Source organism: Mustelus asterias, chromosome 15 (assembly GCF_964213995.1).
Source record: "Mustelus asterias chromosome 15, sMusAst1.hap1.1, whole genome shotgun sequence".
In the NCBI taxonomy this organism is placed as follows: domain Eukaryota; kingdom Metazoa; phylum Chordata; class Chondrichthyes; order Carcharhiniformes; family Triakidae; genus Mustelus; species Mustelus asterias.
In genome coordinates, this window is record NC_135815.1 from 98,714,154 (window position 1) to 98,741,746 (window position 27,593).

The following is a 27,593-nucleotide window of genomic DNA, read 5'->3' on the forward strand; positions in this document are numbered from 1 at the left end:
CAACTTCTGTTGAGCAGACCACACTTATGTTTCCTCAAGTTTAGAAGACGGAATGGTGATCTCCAGTAAAGATATAAAATTCTCATGGTGGGGGGGGAGGTGACGGGGGAGTTGCGCTGGGAGGATGTATTCCCTGGGTGGAGAATCGAGAACTAGGAGCTCACAGTTTCAGGATAAGCCTTGGGGGTTCGGTGGGGGGAGACAGGGGGTTGGTCATCAGCCATTTATAAGACCATACGATATAGGAACAGAATCAGGCCATTCGGCCTATCGAGTCTGCTCTGCCATTCGATCATGGCTGATAGGTTTTTCAACCCCATTCTCCCGCCTTTTCCCCCGTCACCTTTGATCCCCTTACCAATCAAGAACCTATCTATCTCTGTCTTAAATGCCATGATGCGGAGATGCCGGCAGGTGAGTGATGAGATTACCTGATGAAGGATCAGTGCTCCAAAAGCTCGTGATTCCAAATAAACCTGTTGGACATTAACCTGGTGTTGTGAGACTTCTTACTGTCTTAAGTGCACTCAATTATCTGGTCTCCACAGCCTTCTGTGGCAATGAATCCCATAGATTCACCACCCTCTGGCTGAAGAAATTCTTCCTCATCTCGGTTCTACCAGAAGAACGTGGAGGCTTTGGAGAGGATACAGAAAAGGTTTACCAGGATGTTGCCTGGTATGGAGGATATTAGCTGTGAGGAGAGATTTAATGAACTGGGATTGTTCACCCTGGAAAGACGGAGGCTGAGGGGGCGATCTGATAGAAACTTATAAAATTATGAGGGGTATGGATAGGGTGAACAGTTGGAAACGTTCCCCAATTACAAGGGGACACAAGTTCAAGGTAAGGGGGGAAAGATTCAGTGGAGATGTGCGGGGAAGTTTTTTACACAGAGGGTGGTGGGGGCCTGGAATGCACTGCCAAGTGAGGTGGTTGAGGCAGATACGTTAGCGACATTTAAGACTTATCTGGATAGACACATGAACAGACGAGGAATAGAGGGATAAAGGCAGTTGGCCTAGATAGGACAACGTGATTGGCACAGGCTTGGAGGGCCGAAGGGCCTGTTCCTGTGCTGTACTGTTCTTTGTTCTAATGGGTCGATTCTTTACTCTGAGGCTGTGCCCTCGGACCCGAGTCTCTCCCACTAATTTGGGACTGAGACGAGAAGCAGTTTCTTCATTCAGGGGATTGAGGATCTCTGCAATTCTCTACCTCAGAGGCTCTGGATGTTGATATTCAAGACAGAGCGTTGAGGAAAATCTTGGGTGCTTGGGGAATTAATAATATGGGAATGGTGCAGGAAACTGCTGATCAGGTGGAAGCAGACTCGAGGGACTGTGTAGTCTGTTCCTGCTCCTATTTCTTATGTTCGGAAGCTCTTGTTTATGCTAGTTTGTGTACGACTCCTTTCCACGGTGATGTGATGAGATAGGTAGCTCACCGGGAGGGCTGAAAGGACTTGTCATCACTCTGTTGCAGTGCGCATTGATATGTCATTCAGACCCTCAGAGTATTTCATTTTTTTTTAAGCATTATTGGGGATAAAGTAGGACTAGCAATTTTTCATCCATGGATAATGCTCAATCCCTGGTTTTAATCTACGATGTAATTAATAATTTAAAGCCATGGGGACAGCTACCTCATGGAGATATTAAAATGAGATAATCAGCCTTCTCAATCCTCCTATAAAACTGCAGAAAAACTAAAGCATCTCTTTGAGAAGTTTTACATTGACAGAAATGTTTTTTTCCCTCTCTGCTTGGAGCCCTGACAGTGCGACCCTGCAACGAACCAAGCTCCACTTTGATGATTTCATGCTAATAAGTAACACTGGGCATCAATATATGAGCAATTGCTGTGTCTGTAGCCCTCAGTCCACACAAGCTGAACTTGTCCTAGTGACACTTCCTCATATCTATTCCAGATGGACTCCTTCAGAAGTAGTAGATCGGACGTGAAATTGCATATTAAATATTAATAGCGTTGCTGTGGGCTCAATCCATCCTTTGTTTCTTCATTGAATTTGCATGTACATTGCCTTGCCTTTCATTTTATCATTCATCATTCAGCAATGTACATCCATCTTACTCCACCCTGGCCCCGACTCGCTGGGTACAGGATTATCTCTGTTGTGTGTCAGCTCCCCCCCCTTCACTGTGAAGTGCGGGAAAAGCGAGACCCTTTCAGCATTCCGAACATGCATCACTTTGTAATTCCCTTCAGGACAGCAGCGAGGAAGACAAATGGAGACTGTGTCGCTATATCTGTGGCCGCTGAGACAACTGAGCAACCCCGTTCTGCTGTTCACTGAAGCTCATTCCATTGCCAAGTTTAGCACTTGTCTCTGCACCCAACAGATATAAATATTCCGAAGGATGGATGCCCTCCGGACTCGATTCAACTAATTTCCGTATCTGTTGTAATCCCGACAGGTTCCATAGTGTTCAACTAAGTTGCAGCACGGTGGCACAGTGGTTAGCACTGCTGCCTCACAAAGTTAAAAGTAAAGTTTATTTATTAGTTGCAAGTAGGCGTACATTAACACCGCAATGAAGTTACTGTGAAAGTCACACTTCCCACAGTGCCACGGAACGGGTTCAATTCCAACCTCGGGTCACTGTCTGTGTGGAGTTTGCACATTCTCCCCCCGTGTCTGCGTGGGTTTCCTCCGGGTGCTCTGGTTACCTCCCACAGTCCAAAGATATGCGGGTTAGGTTGATTGGCCATGCTAAATTGCCCCTTAGTATCCAAAGATGTGCAAGATAGGTGGATTGGCCATGTTAAATTGCCCCTTAGTTTCAGGGGGATTAGCAGGGTAAATACGTGGGGTTAGGGGAATAGGGTCTGGATTGGATTGTTGTCAGCGCAGACTCGATGGGCCAAATGGCCTCTTTCTGCACTGTAGGGATTCTATGATTATCTGATTGGCGGATTGTTTTTTTTAAATTAGAAAATGTTGTTTGCAAGCGCAATTAAAAGATAATTGAAGCTGTGTCTAATTAATGATATCAGATGACACAATTATTTGTCTAGGTGATCTGTCTCAGGGTCTTTCAAACTAGATTGTTCCATAGCGATATTTACTTATGCAATAAATAAGACTGCAGTGAGCTTTATATAGGGGAATTTAAAGTAGGCAGTTTATTAATGATGTATTATGTTTGAGGGTTTGGCCTGCTACTGGAAAAGCCTGTCTCGCTTGGATTACAGTGGTTATTTATTATTTTTTATCAATTATCCAGTATAGTTTCTGTTGCCTCTAGGTGATCTGTTATAATCCCCAGTGAATCAAATCTAAGAGGAATGAAACAAGACTGGCATTAATTGTTTACACTGTATTTACAGAGCATGGTGACACTGTGGTTAGCACTGCTGCCTCACAGCGCCAGGGAGCCAGGTTCAATTCCCAGCTTGGGTCACTGTCTGTATGGCCTCTGCACGTTCTCCCCGTGTCTGCGTGGGTTTCCTCCGGCTGCTCCGGTTTCCTCCCGCAGTCCGAAAGACGTGCTGGTTTACGTGCATTGGCCATGCTAAATTCTCCCTCAGTGTACCCGAACAGGCGCCGGAGTGTGGCGACACGGGGATTTTGACAATAACTTCATTGCAGTGTTAATGTAAACCTACTTGTGACACTAATAAATAAACTTTTAAACTAAAGAAACAGGCCATCTGCCCATCTAATCCATGCCAGCGTTCAAGCTCCTCTTGAACCTCCTCCCATCCTCTTCATCTAACCCCATCAACATATTCCGTTCTCCCTCCTGTGCTTATCTAGTTTTGTCCTGAATCTATCTATGCTCTCATGTGGTAGAGAGTTCCATGTTCGCACCAATATCTCACCTCAAAAGGTTTCTCCTCCACCCTTTACCTTCTTCACTATCATTAACATTCACCTCTTTCCATCCATTGCCTTCCGCATTGCCATTGGTTCCTCTCCTTCCCCCGGCCACTTAAGTTTCACTGCCATTGTACCAGACCAGAGCTCTCTGCAATGTACCTCGGAAGAGCAGTCAGCCTTCTGTCTGTAAAGATGGCAAATGGTATGTTGGTCTTCATAGTGAGAGGATTTGAGTATAGGGATAGGGATGTTTCCAAAGATGTGCGGGTTAGGTTGATTGGCCAGGTTAAAAAAAAAAAATTGTCCCTTAGAGTCCTGGGATGCGTAGGTTAGAGGGATTAGTGGGTAAAATATGTGGGGGGAGGGCCTGGGTGGGATTGTGGTCGGTGCAGACTCGATGGGCCGAATGGCCTCCTTCTGCACTGTAGGGTTTCTATGTTTCTATGTTTCACTGCAATTTTGGTGTCCTTATCTGAGGAAGGATGTCCTTACTATATAGGGAATACAGCGAAACTTTACCAAGCTGATTCCTGGGATGGCAGGTCTGTCATATGAGGAGATACTAAGTCAGTTAGGATGTGGTTGACTCTCAACTGGAGGGCAGTTGAGAGACAACCACATTGCTGTGGCTCTAGAGTCATATGTAGGCCAGACAGGGTAAGGACGGCAGATTTCCTTCCCTAAAGGACATTAGTGAACCAGATGGGTTTTTCCGACAATTGACAATGGTTGGAGTTTAGAAGAGTGAGAGGGGATCTCATAGAAACTTATAAAATTCTAACAGGGTTAAACAGGATAGATTCAGAAAGAATGTCCAGATGGTGGGGAAGTCCAGAACTAGGGGTCTTAGTTTGAGGATAAGGGGTAAACCTCTTAAGACTGAGGTGAGGAGTAACTTCTTGACCCAGAAGGTGGTGAATGTATGGAATTCACTACCACAGAAAGTAGTTGAGGCCAAAATGTTGTGTGATTTCAAGAAGAAATTAGATACAGCTCTTGGGGCTAAAGGGATCAAGGGATATGGGGGGAGGGGGGTATCAGGATATTGAATTTGATGATCAGCCATGATTATAGTGAATGGCGGAGCAGGCTTGAAGGGCCGAATGGTCTACTCCTGTTTCTAGTTTCTATGTTTCTATATCACTGACAGGAACTCCCATTCCTAGAAAAGTTCCTCCTCACGGATTGCTGCCATTAGGAATGGCATTGAGGGGAGAAAGTGCCCTTGATCTTTCTATGTTTCAATGTTTTCTTGTTTTCATCCAAATGGGGCTTCTTCAGTTGCAATCAAACAGTCCAATAGCTGTTGGTTGAATCATAGAATCCCCACAGTGCAGAAGGAGGCCATTTGGCCCATCAAGTCTGCACCGACAACAATCCCACCCAGGCCCTATTCCCGTAACCCCACATATTTACCTTCCGAGTTCTCCCTGACACTAAGGGGCAATTTATCATGGTCAATCAACCTAACCCGCACATCTTTGGAGTGTGGGAGGAAACCGGAGCACCCGGAGGAAACCCACGCAGACACAAGGAGAATGTGCAAACTCCACACAGACTGAGACCCAAGGCCAGAATTGAACCTGTGTTCCTGGTGCTGTGAGGCAGCAGTGCTAACCACTGTGCCACTGTGCAAATTGAAATTATTGTGACTGGCTGGAAAATTGTATTGATTCATACTGTGCCGTCAAAGTTAACTTTTACAAAGCAGTGAAGTTTTTTTTAGGTAGTGTATGAAGGCAATGTAACATTTTGCTGAGGCATAATTTAACTTTTGATGAATAATCTATTGTACGGTATGTTTTCTACAGTAGTTCACTAAATATATTATAGCGTGGCTCACTTATGCATGCTAGAAGCTGCATATATTTGCATGCACAGCCTTATCCTTTGCAGACAAAAGAAGCGTGTCCATACATTGCACCATTTTCAGATAAACAAAGGCTTAGGGGCACAGCCATTCCTTGGTTCATTCCCCATGGCAATGCTTGACCACAGTAAGAAGTCTCACAACACCAGGTTCAAGTCCAACAGGTTTATTTGGTAGCAAAAGCCACTAGCTTTCGGAGCGCTGCACCTTCGTCAGGTAAGTGGGAGTTCTGTTCACAAACAGGCCATATAAAGACACAAACTCAATTTACAAATATTGGTTGGAATGCGAGTCTTTACAGATAATCAAGCCTTAAAGGTACAGATAATGTGAGTGGAGAGAGCATTAAGCACAGGTTAAAGAGATGTGTATTGTCTCCAGCTGGGACAGTTAGTGAGATTTTGCAAGCCCAGGAAAGTCGTGGGGCTTACAGATAGTGTGACATGAACCCAAGATCCCGGTTGAGGCCGTCCTCATGTGTGCGGAACTTGGCTGTCAGTCTCTGCTCAGTGACTCTGCATTGTCATGTGTCGTGAAGGCCACCTTGGAGAACGCTTACCCGAAGATCAGAGGCCGAATTCCCGTGACCGCTGAAGTGTTCCCCAACAGGAAGAGAACACTCTTGCCTGGTGATTGTCAAGCGGTGTTTATTCATCCGTTGTCATAGCATCTGCAAGGTCTCCCCAATGTACCATGCCTCGGGACATCCTTTCCTGCAGCGTATCAGGTAGACAACGTTGGCTGAGTTGCAAGAGTATGTACCGTGTACCTGGTGGATGGTGTTCTCACGTGAGATGATGGCATCCGTGTCGATGATCCGGCACGTCTTGCAGAGGTTGCTGTGGCAGGGTTGTGTGGTGTCGTGATCACTGTTCTCCTGAAGGCTGGGTAGTTTGCTGCAGACGATGGTCTGTTTGGGGTTGTGCGGTTGTTTGAAGGCAAGATGTGGGGGTGTGGGGATGGCCTTGGCAAGATGTTCGTCTTCATCAATGACATGTTGAAGGCTCCGGAGAAGATGTCGTAGCTTCTCTGCTCCGGGGAAGTACTGGACTATGAAGGGTACTCAGTCTACCGTGTCCCGTGCTTGTCTTCTGAGGAGGTCGGTGCAGTTTTTCACTGTGGCGCGTCGGAACTGTCAATCGATGAGTTGAGCGCCATATCCTGTTCTTATGAGGGCATCTTTCAGTGTCTGGAGGTGTCTGTTGCGATCCTCCTCATCTGAGCAGATCCTGTGTATACGGAGGGCTTGTCCGTAGGGGATGGCTTCTTTAACGTCCTTAGGGTGGAAGCTGGAGAAGTGGAGCATCATGCGGTTATCCGTGGGCTTGTGGTACAGTGAAGTGCTGAGGTACCCGTCCTTGATGGAGATGCGTGTGTCCAAGAATGCAACCGGTTCTGGAGAGTAGTCCATGGTGAGTCTGATGGTGGGATGGAACTTGTTGATGTCATCATATAGTTGTTTTCAATGATTGTTCACCATGAATCCGAAGGAAGAAAATGTCATCAATGTATCTAGTGTATAGCATCGGTTGAGGGTCCTGTGCGGTGAAGAGGTCTTGTTCGAACCTGTGCATGAAGATGTCAGCATATTGAGGTGTGAATTTGGTCCCCATAGCTGTTCCGTGTGTCTGGATGAAAAGCTGGTTGTTGAAGGTGAAGACATTGTGCTCCAGGATGAAGCGGATGAGTTGTAAAATTGCATCTGGAGACTGGCAGTTGTCGGTGTTGAGTACTGAGGCAGTTGCAGCAATGCCATCGTCGTGGGGGATGCTGGTGTAGAGTGCCGAGACATCCATTGTGACGAGGAGTGCTCCTGGTTCAACTGCTCCATGTGTGCTGAGTTTCTGTAGGAAGTCCGTAGTGTCACGAGGCATGGTACATTGGGGAGACCATGCAGACGCTACAACAACGGATGAATGAACACCGCTCGACAATCATCAGGCAAGAGTGTTCTCTTCTTGTTGGGGAACACTTCAGCGGTCACGGGCATTCGGCCTCTGATCTTCGGGTAAGCGTTCTCCAAGGCGGCCTTCACGACACACGACAACGCAGAGTCGCTGAGCAGAGACTGATAGCCAAGTTCCGCACACATGAGGACGGCCTCAATCGGGATCTTGGGTTCATGTCACACTATCTGTAAGCCCCACGACTTTCCTGGGCTTGCAAAATCTCACTAACTGTCCTGTCTGTAGACAACACACATCTCTTTAAACTGTGCTTAACCTTTCTCCACTCACATTATCTGTACCTTTAAGACTTGATTATCTGTAAAGACTCGCATTCCAACCATTATTTTGTAAATTGAGTTTGTGTCTTTATATGCTCTGTTTGTGAACAGAACTCCCACTTACCTAATGAAGGAGCAGCGCTAGTGGCTTGTGCTACCAAATAAACCTGTTGGACTTTAACCTGGTGTTGTGAGACTTCTTACTGTGTTTACCCCAGTCCAACGCCGGCATCTCCACATAATGCTTGACCAATCAGAGCTGACGTACCCCACTTGTATTTAAACAAATATTTGGCAGTTAACTGACCCCTGGGGCATTCTCCCTGGCAATGCCTATACCAATCAGAGTCCTCTTGCCAACCAATCAGCACGCTCTTCTCATGCAGTATAAATTGTTGTTCCATTTAAATTTGGTATCCTTGTGAGTTTGTCCTGATGAGTGCAGGACGAAAAACTTTGACAGCGTGTCTCTTTTTCCAACAAAACTCAAGTTTTGTTTGTCCAAGTGACTACAAACGTATTATCGCTATCCTGAAATCTGGTCCTCAAAATTACTTCATACAGTAGCATAGAAACCTTTTTGTAACTTGCCATTTGTAAATTCTGAGCGGAACGTTCCGGACCCATTCACCCTGGAACCAGAAATTCAAGTCCAAGGTCACCGGACCTTTCAAATTGTCCATCCTGCCTGCAGGCGGGACCAGAATATTTAGCCCCCCTTGTTTCTAATTCCTGGACAACATAGGTAAATACATGACATAACATTGGCCAATCAGAGTCGACTTGCCAACCAATCAGCACCCCTTTCCTCCTGCACGGCAAATTGTTGTGATCGTTTGAGATTTTGCATTCTTGTGTTTGTCCTGATGAGTGCAAGATTAAAAAGCTTTAGCAACATGCCGCTCTTTTGCCCACAATATATGCAAACTACTTCCTTTCTCAGTCTTCGAATCATGGAAGGAGGCCATTTGGTCATCATGCCTGTGCTGGTTCTTTTGAAAGTGCTTTCAAATTCATTCCACGTTCCTGTCCCTTTCCCCTTGCCCCTGTAATTTTTTTTTCATTCAAGTGTGTATCCTGTTTCCTCTTGCAGGTTATATTGAATCTCCTCTATGGCAAAAATTGAACTTGGTGCTTTTATTTCCAGGTGGATCGTGTTATCTTCTGTGTTTTCTTGGAAAGTGACCTTAAGATCTACCAGGAGAAGATGCTTCACCATTTTCCTATAGGTGCGTTATTTAAACAAGTACAATTTTACAAAAAATAACGTTTACTGTTTAATACTGATGACATCGCTGGCGAAGGTGGGGAGGTCTGTGATCGCGATCTCGCCAGCGAGATATTATTGTGATTTTCTAAGGGGATGAACGACTCACAAATGGGTTGGTATAATCATTAAATGAAGGCCTGGCAATTTGGCCACACAATGTCCTTTATTTGGGTACTTAATAGCCTCCTAGGCCTCAAATGTTTGCACATTCTCCCTGTGTTTGTATGGGTTCCCTCCTACAGTCCAAAGATGTGCAGGTTAGGTGGATTGGCTGTGCTAAATTGCCTCTTCGTGTCCAAAGGTGTGCAGGTTAGGTGGATTGGCCATGCTAAATTGCTGCTTAGTGTCCCAAGATGTGTAGGTTAGATGAATTAGCTATGGGAAATGTGTAGGGTTACGTGGATAGGGTGGGTGAGAGGGCCTGGGTAAGATACTCTGTCAGAGAGTTGGTGCAGACTCGATGGGCCAAATGGCCTCATCTGTACTGTCGGGATTCTATGATTCTATTCTATGATATGAAATGTGCAAACCGCCGTATTGGTAATGGTCAAAATGATAGGATAGCAACTTTGCATAGACAGAACTGAGAGGGGAATAATCAAATGTCACTTCTTATTTTGTTCTTGCGTTTATTAATGCACATTGCCACTCAATTTTACAATTCCAAGATCTAAACTCAGCAGTGTAAATGTTTACTCATATTGGCAACTATAAATCCTGCTAATATATTACTAACATCTGATCAATTCTAACACCATTGACAATATTTGTAGTGTATATATTTTCTTTTTTATTCTTTCACAGGATGTGGGCATTGCTGGCAAGGCCAGCATATGTTGTCCATTCTTATTTGTCACTAAACGGAGTGGCTTGCTAGGCCATTTCATAGCATTGCTGCCTCACAGTGCCAGGGATCCAGGTTCAATTCCAGCCTCAGGTCACTGTCTGTATGGGATTTGCACGTGTCTGTGTGGGTTTCCTCTGGGTGCTCTGGTTTCCTCCCACAGTCCGAAGATGTGCGGGTTAGGTTGATTGGCCATGATAAATTGACCCTAGTGTCAGGGGATTAGCAGGGTAAAAGTAAAGTAAAGTTTATTTATTAGTCACAAGTAAGGCTTACATTAACGCTGCAACCAAGTTACTGTGAAATTCCCCTAGTCGTTACACTCCGGCGCCTGTTCGGGTCAATGCGCCTAACCAGCATGTCTTTCAGATTGTGGGAGGAAAACCAGAGTACCCAGAGGAAACCCATGGGGAGAATGTGCAAACTCCACACAGACAGTGACCCAAGCCGGGAATCGAACCCGGGTCCCTGGCGCTGTGAGGCCGCAGTGCTAACCACTGTGCCGCCCAAGTGTGTGGGGTTACGGGAATAGGGCCTGGATGAGATTGTGGTCGATGCAGACTCGATGGGCTGAATGGCCTCATTCTGCACTGTAGGGATTCTATGATTTCAGAGGGCATTTGAGAGTCAACCACATGACTGTGGGTCTGGAGTCACATGTCGGCCAGACCAGGTAAGAACTACAGATTCCTTTCCCTAAAGGGGATTAGTGAACCAGGTGTGACTTTACGACAATCGATGATAATTCCATGGTGACTATTACTGAGAATATATATATATATATATATATAAATTGAATTTAAATTCCACCAGCTACCGGTATGTAGGGATTCCACCAGTATGTAGGGATATGGGGGTAGGGCGGCACGGTAGCACAGTGGTTAGCACTGCTGCTTCACAACTCCAGGGACCTGGGTTCGATTCCCGGCTTGGATCACTGTCTGTGTGGAGTTTGCACATTCTCCTCGTGTCTGCGTGGGTTTCCTCCGGGAGCTCCGGTTTCCTCCCACAGTCCAAAGATGTGCAGGTTAGGTTGATTGGCCATGCTAAAATTGCCCCTTAGTGTCCTGAGATGCGTAGGTTAAAGGGATTAGTGGGTAAAGTATGTAGGGATATGGGGGTAGGGCCTGGGTGGGATTGTGGTCGGTGCAGACCCGATGGGCCGAATGGCCTCTTTCTGTACTGTAGGGTTTCTATGATTTCTATGATTTCTACCATGGTGGAATTTGAACCTGCGTCCATTGGGCATTAGCCTGAGTCTCTCCGGGCTACCGGGGAGAGTTAGAGGAGAATTCCACTACACCAAAAAGGACAAGGGGCAGTGGGTGGATGGGAATGCCACTATCTGCAAGTTCCCCTCAGGGTCTCTCACCATCCTGACTTGGAGCGATATCGCCATTCCTTCATCATCGGAAGGTCAAGATCCTGGAATTCCCTTCCTGGCAGCACTGTGGCTACACCAACACCACGTGGACTGTGGCAGTTAAAGAAGGTAGCTGACCGCCACCTTCTTTGTCCTGATGAATGCAGGATGAAAAGCTTCGACAGCATGTGTCTTTTTTTAACAATACTCAAGTTCTGTTCCTCCAAGTGACTATAGATAGATTAAAGCTATCCTGAAATCTTGCCCTCAAAATGACTTCATACAATAGCATAGAAATTTTTTTGTAACTTGCTATTTAACTCACCCCTGTAGTCTGCCCCACTACGTGTGAATGACATTCAAGGGGAGACAGTGGTGTAGTGGTAAAGGCACTGGAATAGTAATCCACAGACCCAGGCTTATGCCCAGTGGACAAGGTTCAAATCCCACCCACAACGGCTGGTGGAATTTAAATTCAATTAATACAAAGGGCAATTAAGGATGGACAATAAATGCTGACCTACACAGTGGGACTACATCCTGTAAAGGAATTTTTAATAAAAGAGGTCTTGCATCACAAAAACCACTCAAATGACCGTAACTCAAAAGGAAAAACCAGCCATTAATTCAAAGAAGGCGAGGGTAAGTGTGGGAGCAAGACGATTTGGGTAACATTGGAAATTAGAACATAGAACAGTACAGCACAGAACAGGCCCTTCGGCCCACGATGTTGTGCCGAGCTTTATCTGAAACCAAGTTCAAGCTATCCCACTCCCTATCATCCTGGTGTGCTCCATGTGCCTATCCAATAACCGCTTAAATGTTTCTAAAGTGTCTGACTCCACTATCACTGCAGGCAGTCCATTCCACACCCCAACCACGCTCTGCGTAAAGAACCTACCTCTGATATCCTTCCTATATCTCCCACCATGAACCCTATAGTTATGCCCCCTTGTAATAGCTCCATCCACCCGAGGAAATAGTCTTTGAACGTTCACTCTATCTATCCCCTTCATCATTTTATAAACCTCTATTAAGTCTCCCCTCAGCCTCCTCCGCTCCAGAGAGAACAGCCCTAGCTCCCTCAACCTTTCCTCATAAGACCTACCCTCCAAACCAGGCAGCATCCTGGTAAATCTCCTCTGCACTCTTTCCAGCGCTTCCACATCCTTCTTATAGTGAGGTGACCAGAACTGCAAACAATATTCCAAATGTGGTCTCACCAAGGTCCTGTACAGTTGCAGCATAACCCCACGGCTCTTAAACTCCAACCCCCTGTTAATAAAAGCTAACAGGAAAAAGAAAAGAAAATTCACTGGAGCAATATACACCTGTCTGAAACCATGAGTAACAAAGGTCTTGTGTTAATATAGGGCCTTTCACAGTCTCTAGATGACCAAACATTTTCACAGAATCCCAGAATTCCTACCATGCAGAAGGAGGTCATTCGGCCCATCGAGTCTGCACTGACTCACCAACACAGTATCTCACCCAGGACCTTCCCCATCTGCCTCCCCCCCCCACTTCACTCCCTCCAACCCCATAACCCCAGACATTTCCCATGGCCAATCCACTTAACCTACACATTTTTGGACACTAAGGGACAATTTAGCATGGCCAATCCACCTAACGTTCACATCTTTGGACACTAAGGGGCAATTTAGCATGGCCAGTCTATCTAAGCTGCACATCTTGGGACACTAAGGGGACAATTTAACATGGCCAATCCATCTAATCTACACGTCTTTGGACACTAAGGGGCAATTTAGCATGGCCAATCCACCTAACCCGCACATCTTTGGAGTGTGGAAGGAAACTGGACACCCGGAGGAAACCCATGCAGACACGGAGAGAACATGCAAACTCCACACCGACAGTGACGCGAGGCTAGAATCGAACCCGGGTCCCTGGCGCTGTGCCAGCCTGCGGCCTACGAAGTGCTTTTTGGAGGGTAGTCTCTGTTAAGAGATGAAGACTTCTGCTGTTACATGCAGCTGATGTGACAACAGAAATAAATGCGTGTGTTCCCTGGAAAATAATAAAGCTAAACATTTGCTTTTGTACAGAAATGCTAATATCGTCAGGAAGCAGAGTTTGTGCTATGTACCTGAGCAATTTATTCAAAAGAATGGCATTTGAAAATGGCTGTGACACACAGCGCAATATGCAACATCTGCACAAAGCTGGTAATCATCCTTACTGCTAATAAAGTAAAAGGAAACTCAATGTCTGGAGCCTTGTGGAAAGAGATGCTGATCTCTGGAACCAAGAAGAAATGTTTGTCATTGTTACCATTGCAGTGGCTGAGATTCTTGTTTAAATTTCGTGTGTTTCATAGTGCACAGTAATTGCACAACTGTGCCACTTCAGTGAGTTAATTATTGGACTATTCATCCATGAGTGAATTCTTCCTCAAATTAGACAGTATAATCAAAGCTTTTTTTCCTCTTTGCAAATCTAAATCTCTGCTGTCTGACTTTCCGATGTTGCCCTTTACTGTTTTACCTTTTGTTGGCATGCAGAGCTTTAGTAAGAAGTCTCACAGCACCAGGTTAAAGTCCAACAGGTTTATTTGGAAGCACGAGCTTTCGGAGCGCTGCTCCTTCTTCAGGTGAGTGGAGAGTTGGTTCACAAACATGACATATATGGACAGAGACACAATTGCAAGATGATGGTTGGAATGCGAGTCTTAACAGGTAATCAAGTCTTTACAAGTACAGACAGTGCGACTGGAGATCTGTTTCCCACATTGTATCTGTAAAGACTTGATTACCTGGAAAGACTCACATTCCAACCATCATCTTGCAACTGTGCCTTTGTCTATATATGCCATGCTTGTGAACCCAACTCTCGACTCATCTGAGGAAGGAGCAGCGCTCCGAAAGCTCGTGCTTCCAAAGAAACTTGTTGGACTTTAACCTGGTGCTGTGAGACTTCTTACTGTGCCCACCCCAGTCCAAGGCCGGCAACTCCACATCATGCAGAGCTTTAGATCAGTGTGTGTGTATGTCGGGTGTGGGGGCTGTCAACTGTGATTCAGTGTATTTCATCTCATGACTTGTCCCCACACTCCAGCCATTCATCAGCCAACCCATCCATCCTTGTGATATACTGCCTTCCTACTCCAACTAGAAAGCAAAAACACTCCTTCCCCAACTGCATGATGCTTACCCGTGTCAGTCAATTGAACCCTTTTTTCTCCCCCATTTAAAATATTTATGTATCTGAGAAACAGAAATGGTCAATGAAATTTAAAACAAGACGATCTACTTTGTGAGCTAACCACTCTGACCTCTAACTGTGGTCTGTTTCTGCACTGAAATGTATTAAACTAGCCAACTCATCTTCCCCAGGTTCCTGGAAGCCGCAGTGACTTGTTAGGATCTTATTGTCCCCATGTGTAAATTAATTGAAGCAAGATTGAACAAAAAGGGCTTGTACAATTGGGACGATTCTTCCATCCCGCTGCGCTAAAAAATCAGTGCAGCGGGCTGGGAGATTGAAACGGTGCCGGATCCGCACTGGGCGTCCGGCCCCGAGTGTGTCTCCTGGCGCCGTCAGCTCCATACCGGAAATAGGCGTGGAGCTGCTATGCAGGGGCAACAGAGGGTTGGGCGCCGGGGTGGGAAGTGCTCCCTGGGCATTGGCAACTTGGCAGTGCCAGCCTGGGCCCGCTGGCACTGCCCAAGGGGCAAAGTGCCAGTGCCCAGAGGGCATCTTGGCATTGTCCACTGGGCATGGGACAGTGCCAAGAGGTCGGGGCCTAAGGGGGTGATCTGTAGGGGGTCCCACTCTCACCCACTGATTTTCAGCATGATTTATGCTGGGCGGCATGGTGGCGTAGTGGGTAGCACTGCTGCCTCGCAGTGCCAGGGACCCGGGTTCGATTCCGACCTTGGCTCACTGTGCGGAGTTTGCACATTCTCCCCATGTCTGCGTGCATTTCCTCCGGGTTTTCCGGTTTCCTCCCACAGTCTGAAAGATGTGCGGGTTAGGTGCATTGGCCGTAGGTGAACTGCTGCTTAATGTCAGGGGGACTAGCTAGGCTAAATATGTAGGGTTACGGGGATAGGGCCTGGGTGGTATTGTGGTCGGTGCAGACTCGATGGGCCGAATGGCCTCCTTCTGCACTGTAGGGATTCTATGATTCTATGATTCTGGGGTACTCTGCAGTGCACAGACTGTGGGAGATTCTTTTCTGATCTCCTACGGAAAAAACCAGCATGATTTACTCCAGTTTTCATGTGAATGCCACACTTAGAATTTATCTGGGAGTCTCCCATCCCTGCCTTTCGCTATTGGGTTTGTTTTGAGAAAATGTAATTGAACAACTAAGATTAATTTGGTTGATGGATGTTGAATAATTAGCAAGGGAACTAGGGGCACAAAGAGAAGAAATTCCTTCGCACAGAGAGTGGTGGGATCTGGGAGACACGGTGGGATCTGGGAGACACGGTGGGATCTGGGAGACACGGTGGGATCTGGGAGACACGGTGGGATCTGGGAGACACGGTGGGATCTGGGAGACACGGTGGGATCTGGGAGACACACGGTGGGATCTGGGAGACACGGTGGGATCTGGGAGACACGGTGGGATCTGGGAGACACGGTGGGATCTGGGAGACACGGTGGGATCTGGGAGACACGGTGGGATCTGGGAGACACGGTGGGATCTGGGAGACACGGTGGGATCTGGGAGACACCGTGGGATCTGGGAGACACCGTGTGATGTGATAGGGTTGGAGAATCAAGGGGCTTTTAAAAGGTACCTGGTCACTCAAAGAGGGCTGATTTACGGGGATAAGGTCGAGGTGCAAGGCTATATTGGACAGCGTTTCAGAGAGGTAGTACAGGCAGGACAGATCGATTGGCCTTCCTCTGTGCTGTATCATTCTCAGATTCTATTCGTAGCCTGTCCACTAAATACCAGTTTGCTTGGCACAGCAGAATTGATGACTTGAGTGAAAATTCATTTTTCCTCCAGCCCTCCAGGGCTCAGTAAATGAATTACATTCTTGTCTGCAGCAAATAAATTACCTTTCAATTCTGAGGGTCAGCCCACAGTAACCAAGTGAATCTGTTTAAATGTACATATTGTGCAAAGGTGTTGCTGAAGGAAGGAAATTTAAATTGTTCATAAGGTAATGATTTATTTACTGAAATGCCGTTCTAATTGCACTCCCAATATATTAGGAATTTTCTCCATTTACTTCAAATAATAACGATACTTGGGAGCAATCAACACTTGCCCATTATTACTTTTTTATTATTTATTCGTGGGACATGGGCGTCGCTGGCTGGGCCAGCATTTATTGCCCATCCCCAGTTGCCCATGGAGGCAGTTGAGAGTCAACCGCATTGCTGTGTGGCTCTGGAGTCACATGTAGGGCCAGACTGGGTAAGGACGGCAGATTTCCTTCCCGAAAGGGACATTAGTGAACCAATACAATCATAGAGTCCCCACAGTGCGGAAGGAAGCCATTTGGCCCATCGAGCCTGCACCGACAACAATCCCACCTATCCCCATAACTCCACATATTTACCCTGCGCATCCCCTTGACACTAAGGGAGAATTTAGCGTGGCCAATTCGCTTAGCCTGCACACCTCTGGACTGTGGGAGGAAACCGGAGCACCCGGAGGAAGCCCATGCGGACACGGGGAGAGAAAGTTGTCTTTCCTGAGTACCAATCTTGCCCCTTTGGTGAAATGAGCAGGAAAATCAGACCTCGCGTTCTGTAGCTGCTCGCTGTGACATCGGACAATGCCAAACTGACTTCAGAAAGATGTCTGGGCGTCACGTGATGGGCTGTAATTTCCTCTCTCAGTTGGTGCACCATATTATTTTTCTGAACTTCTTGGCAGTTGCTGCTGTTGGAGCTTTAAGTTGTGAAACACTCTACCTTTAAGAGCCCCCTCGAGTCTTCTAACATTTGCTCTGTACACATTGCAGAACCTCCTCCCATTACGTGAACGGAGACAGATATTAAATACCTTAGGTTGCCACAAAGAAAACCTCCACTTTAAGTGTGTTAACTAATCAGTGCCCAATTTGCACACTTCAGACCCCCTCTTATAGATGTCACTCAGGTGCACAGGTCGGTTGTAGAGAAGCTGTCACTGTCAGCTTGGGAAGTTGAGCAGGATAACGTGTAGCCAGTAGATTTATTACAGAATGCTTTCAGTCATCGGACTGTGTTTTTAGTTCCGAAGCGACGCCCGGGGCCATTTAACCTGAGAAAAAATTCTTTTGTCCAGCCAATACCATCTGCTGCTCGACTCGGGAAACCTCATTTGTCTGAACATTTAAACAACAAATACCAGAATTGACCACTTTGCTTTGATCAGAACTCTCTGTGAGTCACGATGCTGAACTCCCCGCCAGAGATGGTGTTTTTCTATTTAGGCAACACTTTTCATGGTCACCAAACATCTCAAAGTGCTTTCCAGTCAACGGAGCTCTTCCTGGAATCACAGAATTGCACAATCCTACAGTGCAGAAGGAGGCCATTCGGCCCATCGAGTCTGCACCGACCACAATCCAACCAGGGCCCGATCCCCATAACCCTAGGCATTTTACCCTAGCTAGTCCCCCTGACACTAAGGGGTAATTTAGCATGGCCAATCCACCTAACCCGCACATCTTTGGACTGTGGGAGGAAACCGGAGCACCCGGAGGAAACCCACGCAGACACGGGGAGAATGTGCAAACTTCACACAGACAGTGACCCAAGCCAGGAATCGAACCCAGGTCCCTGGCACTGTGAGGCAGAAGTACTAACCCACTGTGCAACCGTGCCACCCCATCATCAATTTTCTTTGGAGGCTTGGCTTCTTGGCACAGTCATGGCACCTGATATGAGTACATCAATGAAGGGAGGTTAGTTAAGAGTCTGATGACATACATCAGAAGAATGAGGGGAGATCTTATAGAAACATATAAGATTATGAAGGGAATAGATAAGATAGAAGCAGGGAAGTTGTTTCCACTGACGGGTGAAACTAGAACTAGGGGGCATAGCCTCAAAATAAGGGGGAGCAGATTTAGGATTGAGTTGAGGAGGAACTTCTTCACACAAAGGGTTGTGAATCTGTGGAATTTCCTGCCCAGTGAAGCAGTTGAGGCTACCTCATTGAATGTTTTTAAGGCAAGGATAGATAAATGTTTGAACAGTAAAGGAATTAAGGGTTATGGTGAGCAGGCGGGTAAGTGGAGCTGAGTCCACGAAAAGATCAGCCATGATCTTATTGAATGGCGGAGCAGGCTCGAGGGGCCAGTTGGCCTACTCCTGCTCCTAGTTCTTATGTTTATCCCCCTCTTAGAAATTGGCCACTCAACTCCATGGGCGACAAATGGAACCGGACATCAACAGGACGCACCCATCCATCCCGTCACTGCACCCAAAGATGCCATGAGATCCAACTTTCTCCTCAAGAGTATCGTGGGTTGCAAACTCACAAATGTTTAACCGCTTGTTTCTAAGGAGGCAAACAATCCTATAAAGATCATTGCCACAAATAGAGAGATTCTACATCAGCGGGGATGAAGTGGAAAGGGTCGAGTGCTTCAGGTTTTTAGGTGTCCAGATCACCAACAACCTGTCCTGGTCCTTCCATGCTGACGCTACAGTTAAGAAAGCCCATCAAAACCTCTACTTTCTCAGGAGGCTAAGGAAATTCAGCATGTCCACTACGGCTCACCAATATTTACAGATGCACCATAGAAAGCATCCTTTCCGGATGTATCACAGCTTGGTATGGCTCCTGCTCTGACCAAGACCGCAAGAAACTACAAAGTGTTGTGAACGTATCCCAGTCCATCACGCAAACCAGCCTCCCATCCATTGACTGTCTACACTTCCCGCTGACTCGGAAAAGCAGCCAGCATAATCGAGGACCCAACGCAACCCAGGCATTCTCTCTTCCACCTTCTACTGTTGGGAAACAGATACTAAAGTCTGAGATCACGTACCAACCAACTTGGCATGGCCAATCCACTAAACCTGCACAGCTTTAGACTGTGGGAGGAAACCGGAGCACCCGGAGGAAACCCACGCAGACATGGGAACAATGTGCAAACTCAACACACAGCCAAGGCCGGAATCGAACCCGGGTCCCTGGCACTGTGAGGCGGCAATGCTAACCACTGTGCCATCGTGCCACCCACCAGGAATCAGAGTTTAAGAATAAGAAGTCTCCTTTCTAAGATAGAGATGAGGAGACATTTTCTCTCGCAGAGAACAAAGAGCAAAGAACAAAGAACAGTACAGCACAGGAAACAGGCCCTTCGGCCCTCCAAGCCTGTGCCGCTCCTTGGTCCAACTAGACCAATCGTCCGTATCCCTCCATTCCCAGGCTGCTCATGTGACTATCCAGGTAAGTCTTAAACGATGTTAGCGTGCCTGCCTCCACCACCCTACTTGGCAGCGCATTCCAGGCCCCCACCACCCTCTGTGTAAAAAACGTCCCTCTGATGTCTGAGTTATACTTCACCCCTCTCAGCTTGAGCCCGTGACCCCTCGTGATCGTCACCTCCGACCTGGGAAAAAGCTTCCCACTGTTCACCCTATCTATACCCTTCATAATCTTGTATACCTCTATTAGATCTCCCCTCATTCTCCGTCTCTCCAAGGAGAACAACCCCAGTCTACCCAATCTCTCCTCATAGCTAAGACCCTCCATACCAGGCAACATCCTGGTAAACCTTCTCTGCACTCTCTCCAATGCCTCCACGTCCTTCTGGTAGTGCGGCGACCAGAACTGGACGCAGTACTCCAAATGTGGCCTAACCAGCGTTCTATACAGCTGCATCATCAGACTCCAGCTTTTATACTCTATACCCCGTCCTATAAAGGCAAGCATACCTTATGCCTTCTTCACCACCTTCTCCACCTGTGTTGCCACCTTCAAGGATTTGTGGACTTGCACACCTAGGTCCCTCTGTGTTTCTATACTCCTGATGACTCTGCCATTTATTGTATAACTCCTCCCTACATTATTTCTTCCAAAATGCATCACTTCGCATTTATCCGGATTAAATTCCATCTGCCACCTCTCCGCCCAATTTTCCAGCCTATCTATATCCTGCTGTATTGCCCGACAATGCTCTTCGCTATCAGAGTGTCATTAGTCTGTGGAATTCTCTTCCCAGAAATCAGTAGAAACTGGGCCACTGAATTTATTCAAGGCCAAGTTAGACAGATTGTTAATAGATAAGGGAGTCAAGGGTAATGGGAGATGGTAAAGTGAAGTTGAGCCAGATCAGCCGTGATCTTGTTGAATGGTGCGGAGCAGCTCGAAGGGCTGAGTGGCCTACTCCTGCTCTTATCCCACCATTGGTCCTGGGGTTTGAGAAAAAGTGTGTAGATATTCCCAGCCCCTTGAACATCGGAGGTGGTTCTTGGAAGAATTTTCATTGACAAGAGAATGGGAAACTAGAATGCTTTCTAGATAAACTCTAATATTGGCTAGGATTGGGGTTGTGCTTAAACAAGTGTTACAGATAAATCAGGATTGTTGAAATGTCAGAGTTTGTAGCTGCTCAGTCAATCCTACTGCATAAAATAAATCTTTTCTGCTTGACATTACACGCCTCCTGAATACCATTGAAGATGCTCACGTGACAATTGTTTCTTTCAAGCGTGGAAACATGTCTACAATGTCTTAAGCACAAATGGATTGATTTGGAGAGGAGTGAGTGCAGAATGTAGTGTTACAGTCATAGCTAGGGTGTAGAGAAAGATCAACTTAATGCGAGGTAGGTCCATTCAAAAGTCACCAGAGAAGAAGCTGTTCTTGAGTCGGTTGGTACGTGACCTCAGACTTTTGTATCTTTTTCCGATGGAAGAAGGTGGAAGAGAGAATGTCCGGGGTGTGTGGGGTCCTTGATTATGCTGGCTGCTTTTCCAAGACAGTGGGAAGTGTAGATAGAGTCAATGGATGGGAGTACCTAGAGCAACTGAAGCATTAATTAAATAAAAAGACATAAGGAAAGGAAACAGTTCAGATACAAAAGTCTGAGGTCACGTACCAACCGACTCAAGAACAGCTGCTTCCCTGCTGCCATCAGACTTTTGAATGGAACCTACCTCGCATTAAGTTGATCTGCCCCTACACCCTGGCTATGACTGTAACACTACATTCTGCACTCTCCCGTTACCTTTAGTTAGTTAGTTAAAGTTAAAGTTTATTTATTAGTCACAAGTAAGGCTTACATTAACACTGCAATGAGGTTACTGTGAAATTCCCCTAGTCACCACACCTTCTCCATGAACGGTCTGTATAGTGCGCAAGAAACCATATTTTTCACTGTGTACTAACATGTGACAATAATAAATCCAATCAAATACTTTGTTAGATTGGACAGTGTAATTATTAATACATAAGAACTAGGAGCAGGAGTCGGCCATCTGGCCCCTCAGGCCTGCTCCGCCATTCAATAAGATCATGGCTGATCTGATAGTGGGTTCAGTTCATATTATAGGAATATTTTTTTAAAAAGCAATCTAGTGGCACATTTGCTTCCAGTTTTCTTTATATTGGTAGCTTGCCGAATGTAGATTTAATTAAACTGTATTTTATCTTCATCCAAGTTTGGAAAGTCCAAATGGAATAAAGCGTTTGTTCAGGAATTTCATGTTACTCTGAAGTAATAGACTATGCTTTGGGATTTATAGTGAGAAAACATATATCATCATTTATTCATGCCTCTAATAATGTGTTGCATATCTTTCAGGACATTTAAATCACTTGTTTCTCCGGGTAAAGCATTAAAGTTTTTCATGTTGAAGAGCTTGCATGCAGCGTTCTAATGCTGTGTTGTTATATTCTGACTGACAGACTAGCCTGCAAGAGATACTCCTTGCTGCAGTAATCAGCTGAAGTGCCCTTCATTCAGGCAATAGACAAGCAACAGACTTGATTCCACTAAACTCATGTTGGTGCCAGTTAGGGAAATATAAAAGTGAGCTTGCCACAGATCTGGTTGTCACATGATTTCTTTTTGCTCTCCAGATGAAGAAGATCTGCATGAAAACTCCCCATCTACAAAGAAGTATAGAAATAAAGAATCATCACAGAAGAGTGATGATAAGATCGAAGGTATGAGATTTTTATTTGCAATATGTGACCCTAAGCAGTACCCCAGTGACCTGGTATAGGTGTTTATATTGGGGCGGCACGGTGGCACAGTGGTTAGCACTGCTGCCTCACAGTGCCAGGGACCCGGGTTCGATTCTCGGTTTGGGCCACTGTCTGTGCGGAGTCTGCACATTCTCCCCGTGTCTGCGTGGGTTTCCTCCGAGTGCCCCGGTTTCCTCCCACAGTCTGAAAGACGTGCTGGTTAGGGTGCATTGGCTGTGCTAAATTCTCCCTCAGTGTACCCGAACAGGCGCCGGAGTGTGGCGACTTGAGGATTTTCACAGTAACTTCATTGCAGTGTTAATGTAAGCCTACTTGTGACACTAACAAATAAACTTTAAAGCTTTATATCCTATTATTGGAAGTGGGAACCTAATGCCTATTGGAAGAAGAAACTGTGACACAGTGCTGTCCGCACAAAAGGTGCAAAGTATTTAGTATTGATTATTAAGTGTTCATGGAATATCATGTAGCTTTTTAAAATTAATTTATGGAACGTGGTCCATTGCTGGCTAGGCCAGCATTTATTGCCCATGCCTACCTACCCTTGAGAAGGTGATGGTGAGCTGCCTTCTTGAACCGCTGCACTCCCTGAGATGTAGGTACATCCACAGTGCTGTTAGGGCAGGGATTCCAGGTATTTAATCCAGCGACAGTGAAGGAATGGAAATATGATTCAAGGTCAGGGTGGTAGAATCATAGGATCCCATTCAAGGAGACCATTTGGCCCATCAAGTATGCACCGACTCTCCAACAGGACATCATACCCTATCCCTGTAACCCCACGTATTTACCATGGCTAATCCCCCTAACCAATACATCTCGGGACACTAAGGGGCAATTTAGCATGGCCAATGAATTGTGGGACGTCATGGTGGTACAGTGGTTAGCACTGCTGCCTCACAGTGCCAGAGAGCCGGGTTCAATTCCGGTCTCGGGTCACTGTCTGTATGGAGTTTGCACATTCTCCCCGTGTCTGGACGGGTTTCCTATTTCCAGTTACCTCCCACAATCCAAAGATGTGCGGGTTAGGTTGATTGGCTATACTAAATTGCCGCTTAGTGTCAGGGGGATTAGGAGGGTAAACATTTGGGTTACGGGGACAGGATTGTTGTGGGTGCAGGCTCAATGAGCCGAATGGCCTCCTTCTGCCCTGTAGGAATTCTATCTTTGTAGAGTGTGGGAGGAAACTGGAGCACCCGGAGGAAACCCACGCCGACACGGGGAGAACGTGCAAACTCCACACAGACAGCGACCCGAGGCCGGAATTGAACCCAGGTCCCTGGCGCTGTGAGGCAGCAGCGCTAACCACTGTGCCACCGTGCCGCCTTAAGGCAAATCATGGAGCAAGTTTCTGGAAAAGAGAATTAAATATTCAGCGCAAACAAATTATTATCTAGTAATGAATGTAGAACCCAAATGAAAACGTGCATGGGATTAACAAGCCTTAATCAAGATAGGAAATGAGAAGTAATAATTCTTCTACAAATTTCTGAAAAGGTGGAACTGTCTGTGTGTTGATTAAGTTATTAAAAAAAACAGAATAAATATCTAATTGTGAGTGGGTTGGAATGTTATTTATAACATTACCTTCTGCTGCTGATTAATTATTTATTTGCAGTTACGAGGGCAGATAGAAATAGAGATAGTTCTGTGCGGCATGGTGGTTCCTGTGGATGCTGGAACTGTGACAACATTACGCAAAGGAAAGTGGGTGATCAAAAGGAAATTCTATGGCTTGTTGGGATTAAACACTGGTTCCCTGGTTTGCCTGTGGGAGGTGGGAGAAATCACTGCCTTGACAGCCAAATCATGCATTGTGTATAGAAGCACGTGCTCATTGGGCCGAATGGCCTTTTATTGCTTTACATTCTCACCACCTCCCACTTTCAAATCCCTCCATGGGATTGCTGTGGCTCTGGAGTCACATGTAGGCCAGACCTGGTAGGAAGGCAGATTTCCTTCCCTAAAAGGACATCAGTGAACCAGATGTATTTTTGCAACAATGGTTTCACGGTCAACAGTGGATTCTTAATCCCAGATATTTTTTATTGAATTCAAATTCCACCATCTGCCGTGGTGGGATTCGAACCCAGGTCCCCAGAACATCAGCTGAGTTTCTGGATTAATAGTCTGGCAATAATACTACTAGGCCATCGAACACCCAATAAATAATGCACGTGACATCAATCCTGCTCACTTACATCAGCACAGTCTCTAGATCAATCATAGAATCCCTACAGTGCAGATGGAGGCCATTTGGCCCATCGAGTCTGCACCGACCACAATCTCACCCAGGCCCTATTCCCGTAACCCCACATATTTACCCTGCTAATCCCCCTGACACTCGGGTCAATTTAGCATCGCCAGTCGAGTGGCACAGTGGTTAGCACTGCTGCCTCACAGCGCCAGGGACTCAGGCTCAATTCCCAGCTTGGGTGACTGTCTGTGCGGAGTCTGCACATTCTCCCAGTGTCTGCGTGGGTTTCCTCCGGGTGCTCTGGTTTCCTCCCACAGTCCGAAAGACATGCTGGTTAGGGTGCACTGGCCATGTTAAATTCTCCCTCGGTGTACCCGAACAGGCGCCGGAGTGTGGTGACTAGGGGATTTTCACAGTAACTTCATTGCAGTGTTAATGTAAGCCTACTTGTGACACCAACAATTAAAGTTTAAAACCTAACCCGCACATCTTTGGATTGAATCCGTTCTGACCAGGAATAGTAAGTAGGACCACTTTATACAGCTTCGCTGGTTGGGTTGTGTTGATAATCTATCTCGTTGCTGTGTGGATTCAGTTTTCATTTCATGGGGCTTTATTTTTATACATGATCGATTGTGTTACAAGATGGCTGCTTTGTATGATTTAAAGCAGGAGGATATGGAGCTATTGATTGGATCAGTTAAGTCTTTGTTTAAGTCTTGTGGTCACTGCGTCAGTGTATGCTTTGTCAGTTGCTGTCACTTATGTTTATTGCTGAGGTACAATATCTTCTTGTCTCTTGTAACTGTGTTAAATTATTGCTTCAAGACTTATTGATTGCAATATCCTCCATCTTACTATTCTTACATTTGGGACCGATCGCAGTGATATAACTGAATCAGGTTCCACACTTGGAATACTGTGCACAGTTCTGGTCACCCTATTATAGAAAGGACATTATTAAACTAGAAAGAGTGCAGAAAAGATTTACTAGGATGCTGCCGGGACTTGGTGGTTTGAGTTATAAGGAGAGGCTGGATAGACTGGGACTCTTTTCCTTGGAGCGTAGAAGGCTGAGGAGTGATCTTATAGAGGTCTATAAAATAATGAGGGGCATAGGTCAGCGAGATAGTCAATACCTTTTCCCAAAGGTAGGGGAGTCTAAAACTAGAGGGCATAGGTTTAAGGTGAGAAATCATAGAAACACTGCAGCGCAGAAACAAGCCATTTGGCCCATCAAGTCTGCACCGACCACAATCCCACCCAGGCCCTACCCCCATATCCCTACACATATTACCCACCAATCCCTCTAACCTACGCATCTCAGGACACTAAGGGCAATTTTAGCATGGCCAATCAACCTAACCCGCACATCTTTGGACTGTGGGAGGAAACCGGAGCACTCGGAGGAAACCCACGCAGACACGAGGAGAATGTGCAAACTCCACACAGACAGTGACCCAAGCTGGGAATCGAACCCAGGTCCCTAGAGCTGTGAAGCAGCAGTGTTAACCACTATGCTACCGTGCCGCCCGTGAGAGGGGAGAGATACAAAAGAGTCCAGAGGGGCAATTTTTTCACACACAGGCTGGTGAGTATCTGGAACAAGCTGCCAGAGGCAGTAGTAGAGGCGGGTACAATTTTGTCTTTTAAAAAGCATTTAGACAGTTACATGGGTAAGATGGGTATAGAGGGGTATGAGCCAAACACGGGCAATTGGGACTCGCTTAGGGGTTTAAAAAAAGGGGGCGGCATGGGCAGGTTGGGCCGAAGGGCCTGTTTCCATGCTGTAAACCTCTGTGACTCCATGAGGTACTTTAGTCATGAAAATGGGGAGTGTAGAACGAGCTGCTTTTCGCAGGAGAGATCAGAGAGGCAATGCTTCCCAAAGGCTGTGCTGTTTCAATAGGCTTTCCCCCGCTTTCTGTGTCCCTGGAGTTTCCACAAAGGAAAGACAAAGTTAAGAAGCCACGGTTTAAAGAATTTACAGATTTCTGCTCAGTCCCACTTTGCGCGATTGCCGTTAATCCGCCGGATACTCTCTCCGTTTCTCCGAGGCCGGCCTGAGCTTTCAGAGGCAGATCTTGAGACACAGCGGGGTGGAATCTGCCCTGGGCCTCACACCACACCAGCGCACATCTGAACCAAGAGGCAGATTCATTTTTAATTGCTTCATTATCTGGCAGAAATGTATGTGTCCAACTCCATTACCCCACTTGGCTCTCTGATAAAATTGTGGGATCCTCTCCCTTCTGGGTGTAAAGTGGATTTTGGGTAATTTGAATATGTTAATGAAGGGCCTGTTGACGGCCTCTGCATCATTAGTTACTGATCAATAACAACAACAACTTATATTTGTATCATCGAATCCCTACAGTGCAGAAGGAGGCCATTTGGCCCATTGTGTCTGCACTGACCACAATCCCACCCAGGACCTATCCCCCTAACCCCACATATTTACCCTGCTGATTCACCTGACACTAAGGGGCAATTCAGCATGGCCAACCAACCTAGCCTGCACATCTTTGGACTGTGGGAGGAAACCGGAGCACCCGGAGGAAACCCACGCAGTCACGGGGAGAACGTGCAGACTCCGCACAGACAGTGACCCAAGCCGGGAATTGAACCCGGGTCCCTGGCGCTGTGAGGTAGCAGTGCTAACCACTGTGCCACTAATGTTTGAAGTGCAGTCACAATTCTAATGTAGAAAATATGGCAGCCGATTTGTACACAGCAAGCTCCCATAAACAGCAACATGATAATGACCCAGATAATCTCTTTATTGTGATGTTGTTGCTGAGGGATGGGTATTGGTCAGGGCACTGGAGATAACTCCCC

At 46.4% G+C, this 27,593-nt stretch overlaps 1 protein-coding gene across 3 annotated transcripts in view; it reads left to right on the top strand.

Annotated features, from left to right (window-relative positions):
- macrod2 (mono-ADP ribosylhydrolase 2) overlaps positions 1-27,593 on the top strand; it is a 937,884-nt gene that overhangs the window by 869,221 nt on the left and 41,070 nt on the right. For all 3 annotated transcript variants that reach the window (XM_078230387.1, XM_078230388.1, XM_078230389.1), the window contains exons 10-11: positions 9,089-9,170; positions 22,430-22,516. In XM_078230387.1, the coding sequence (XP_078086513.1) occupies positions 9,089-9,170; positions 22,430-22,516 (169 nt within the window). The remainder of the gene's footprint in view (positions 1-9,088; positions 9,171-22,429; positions 22,517-27,593) is intronic.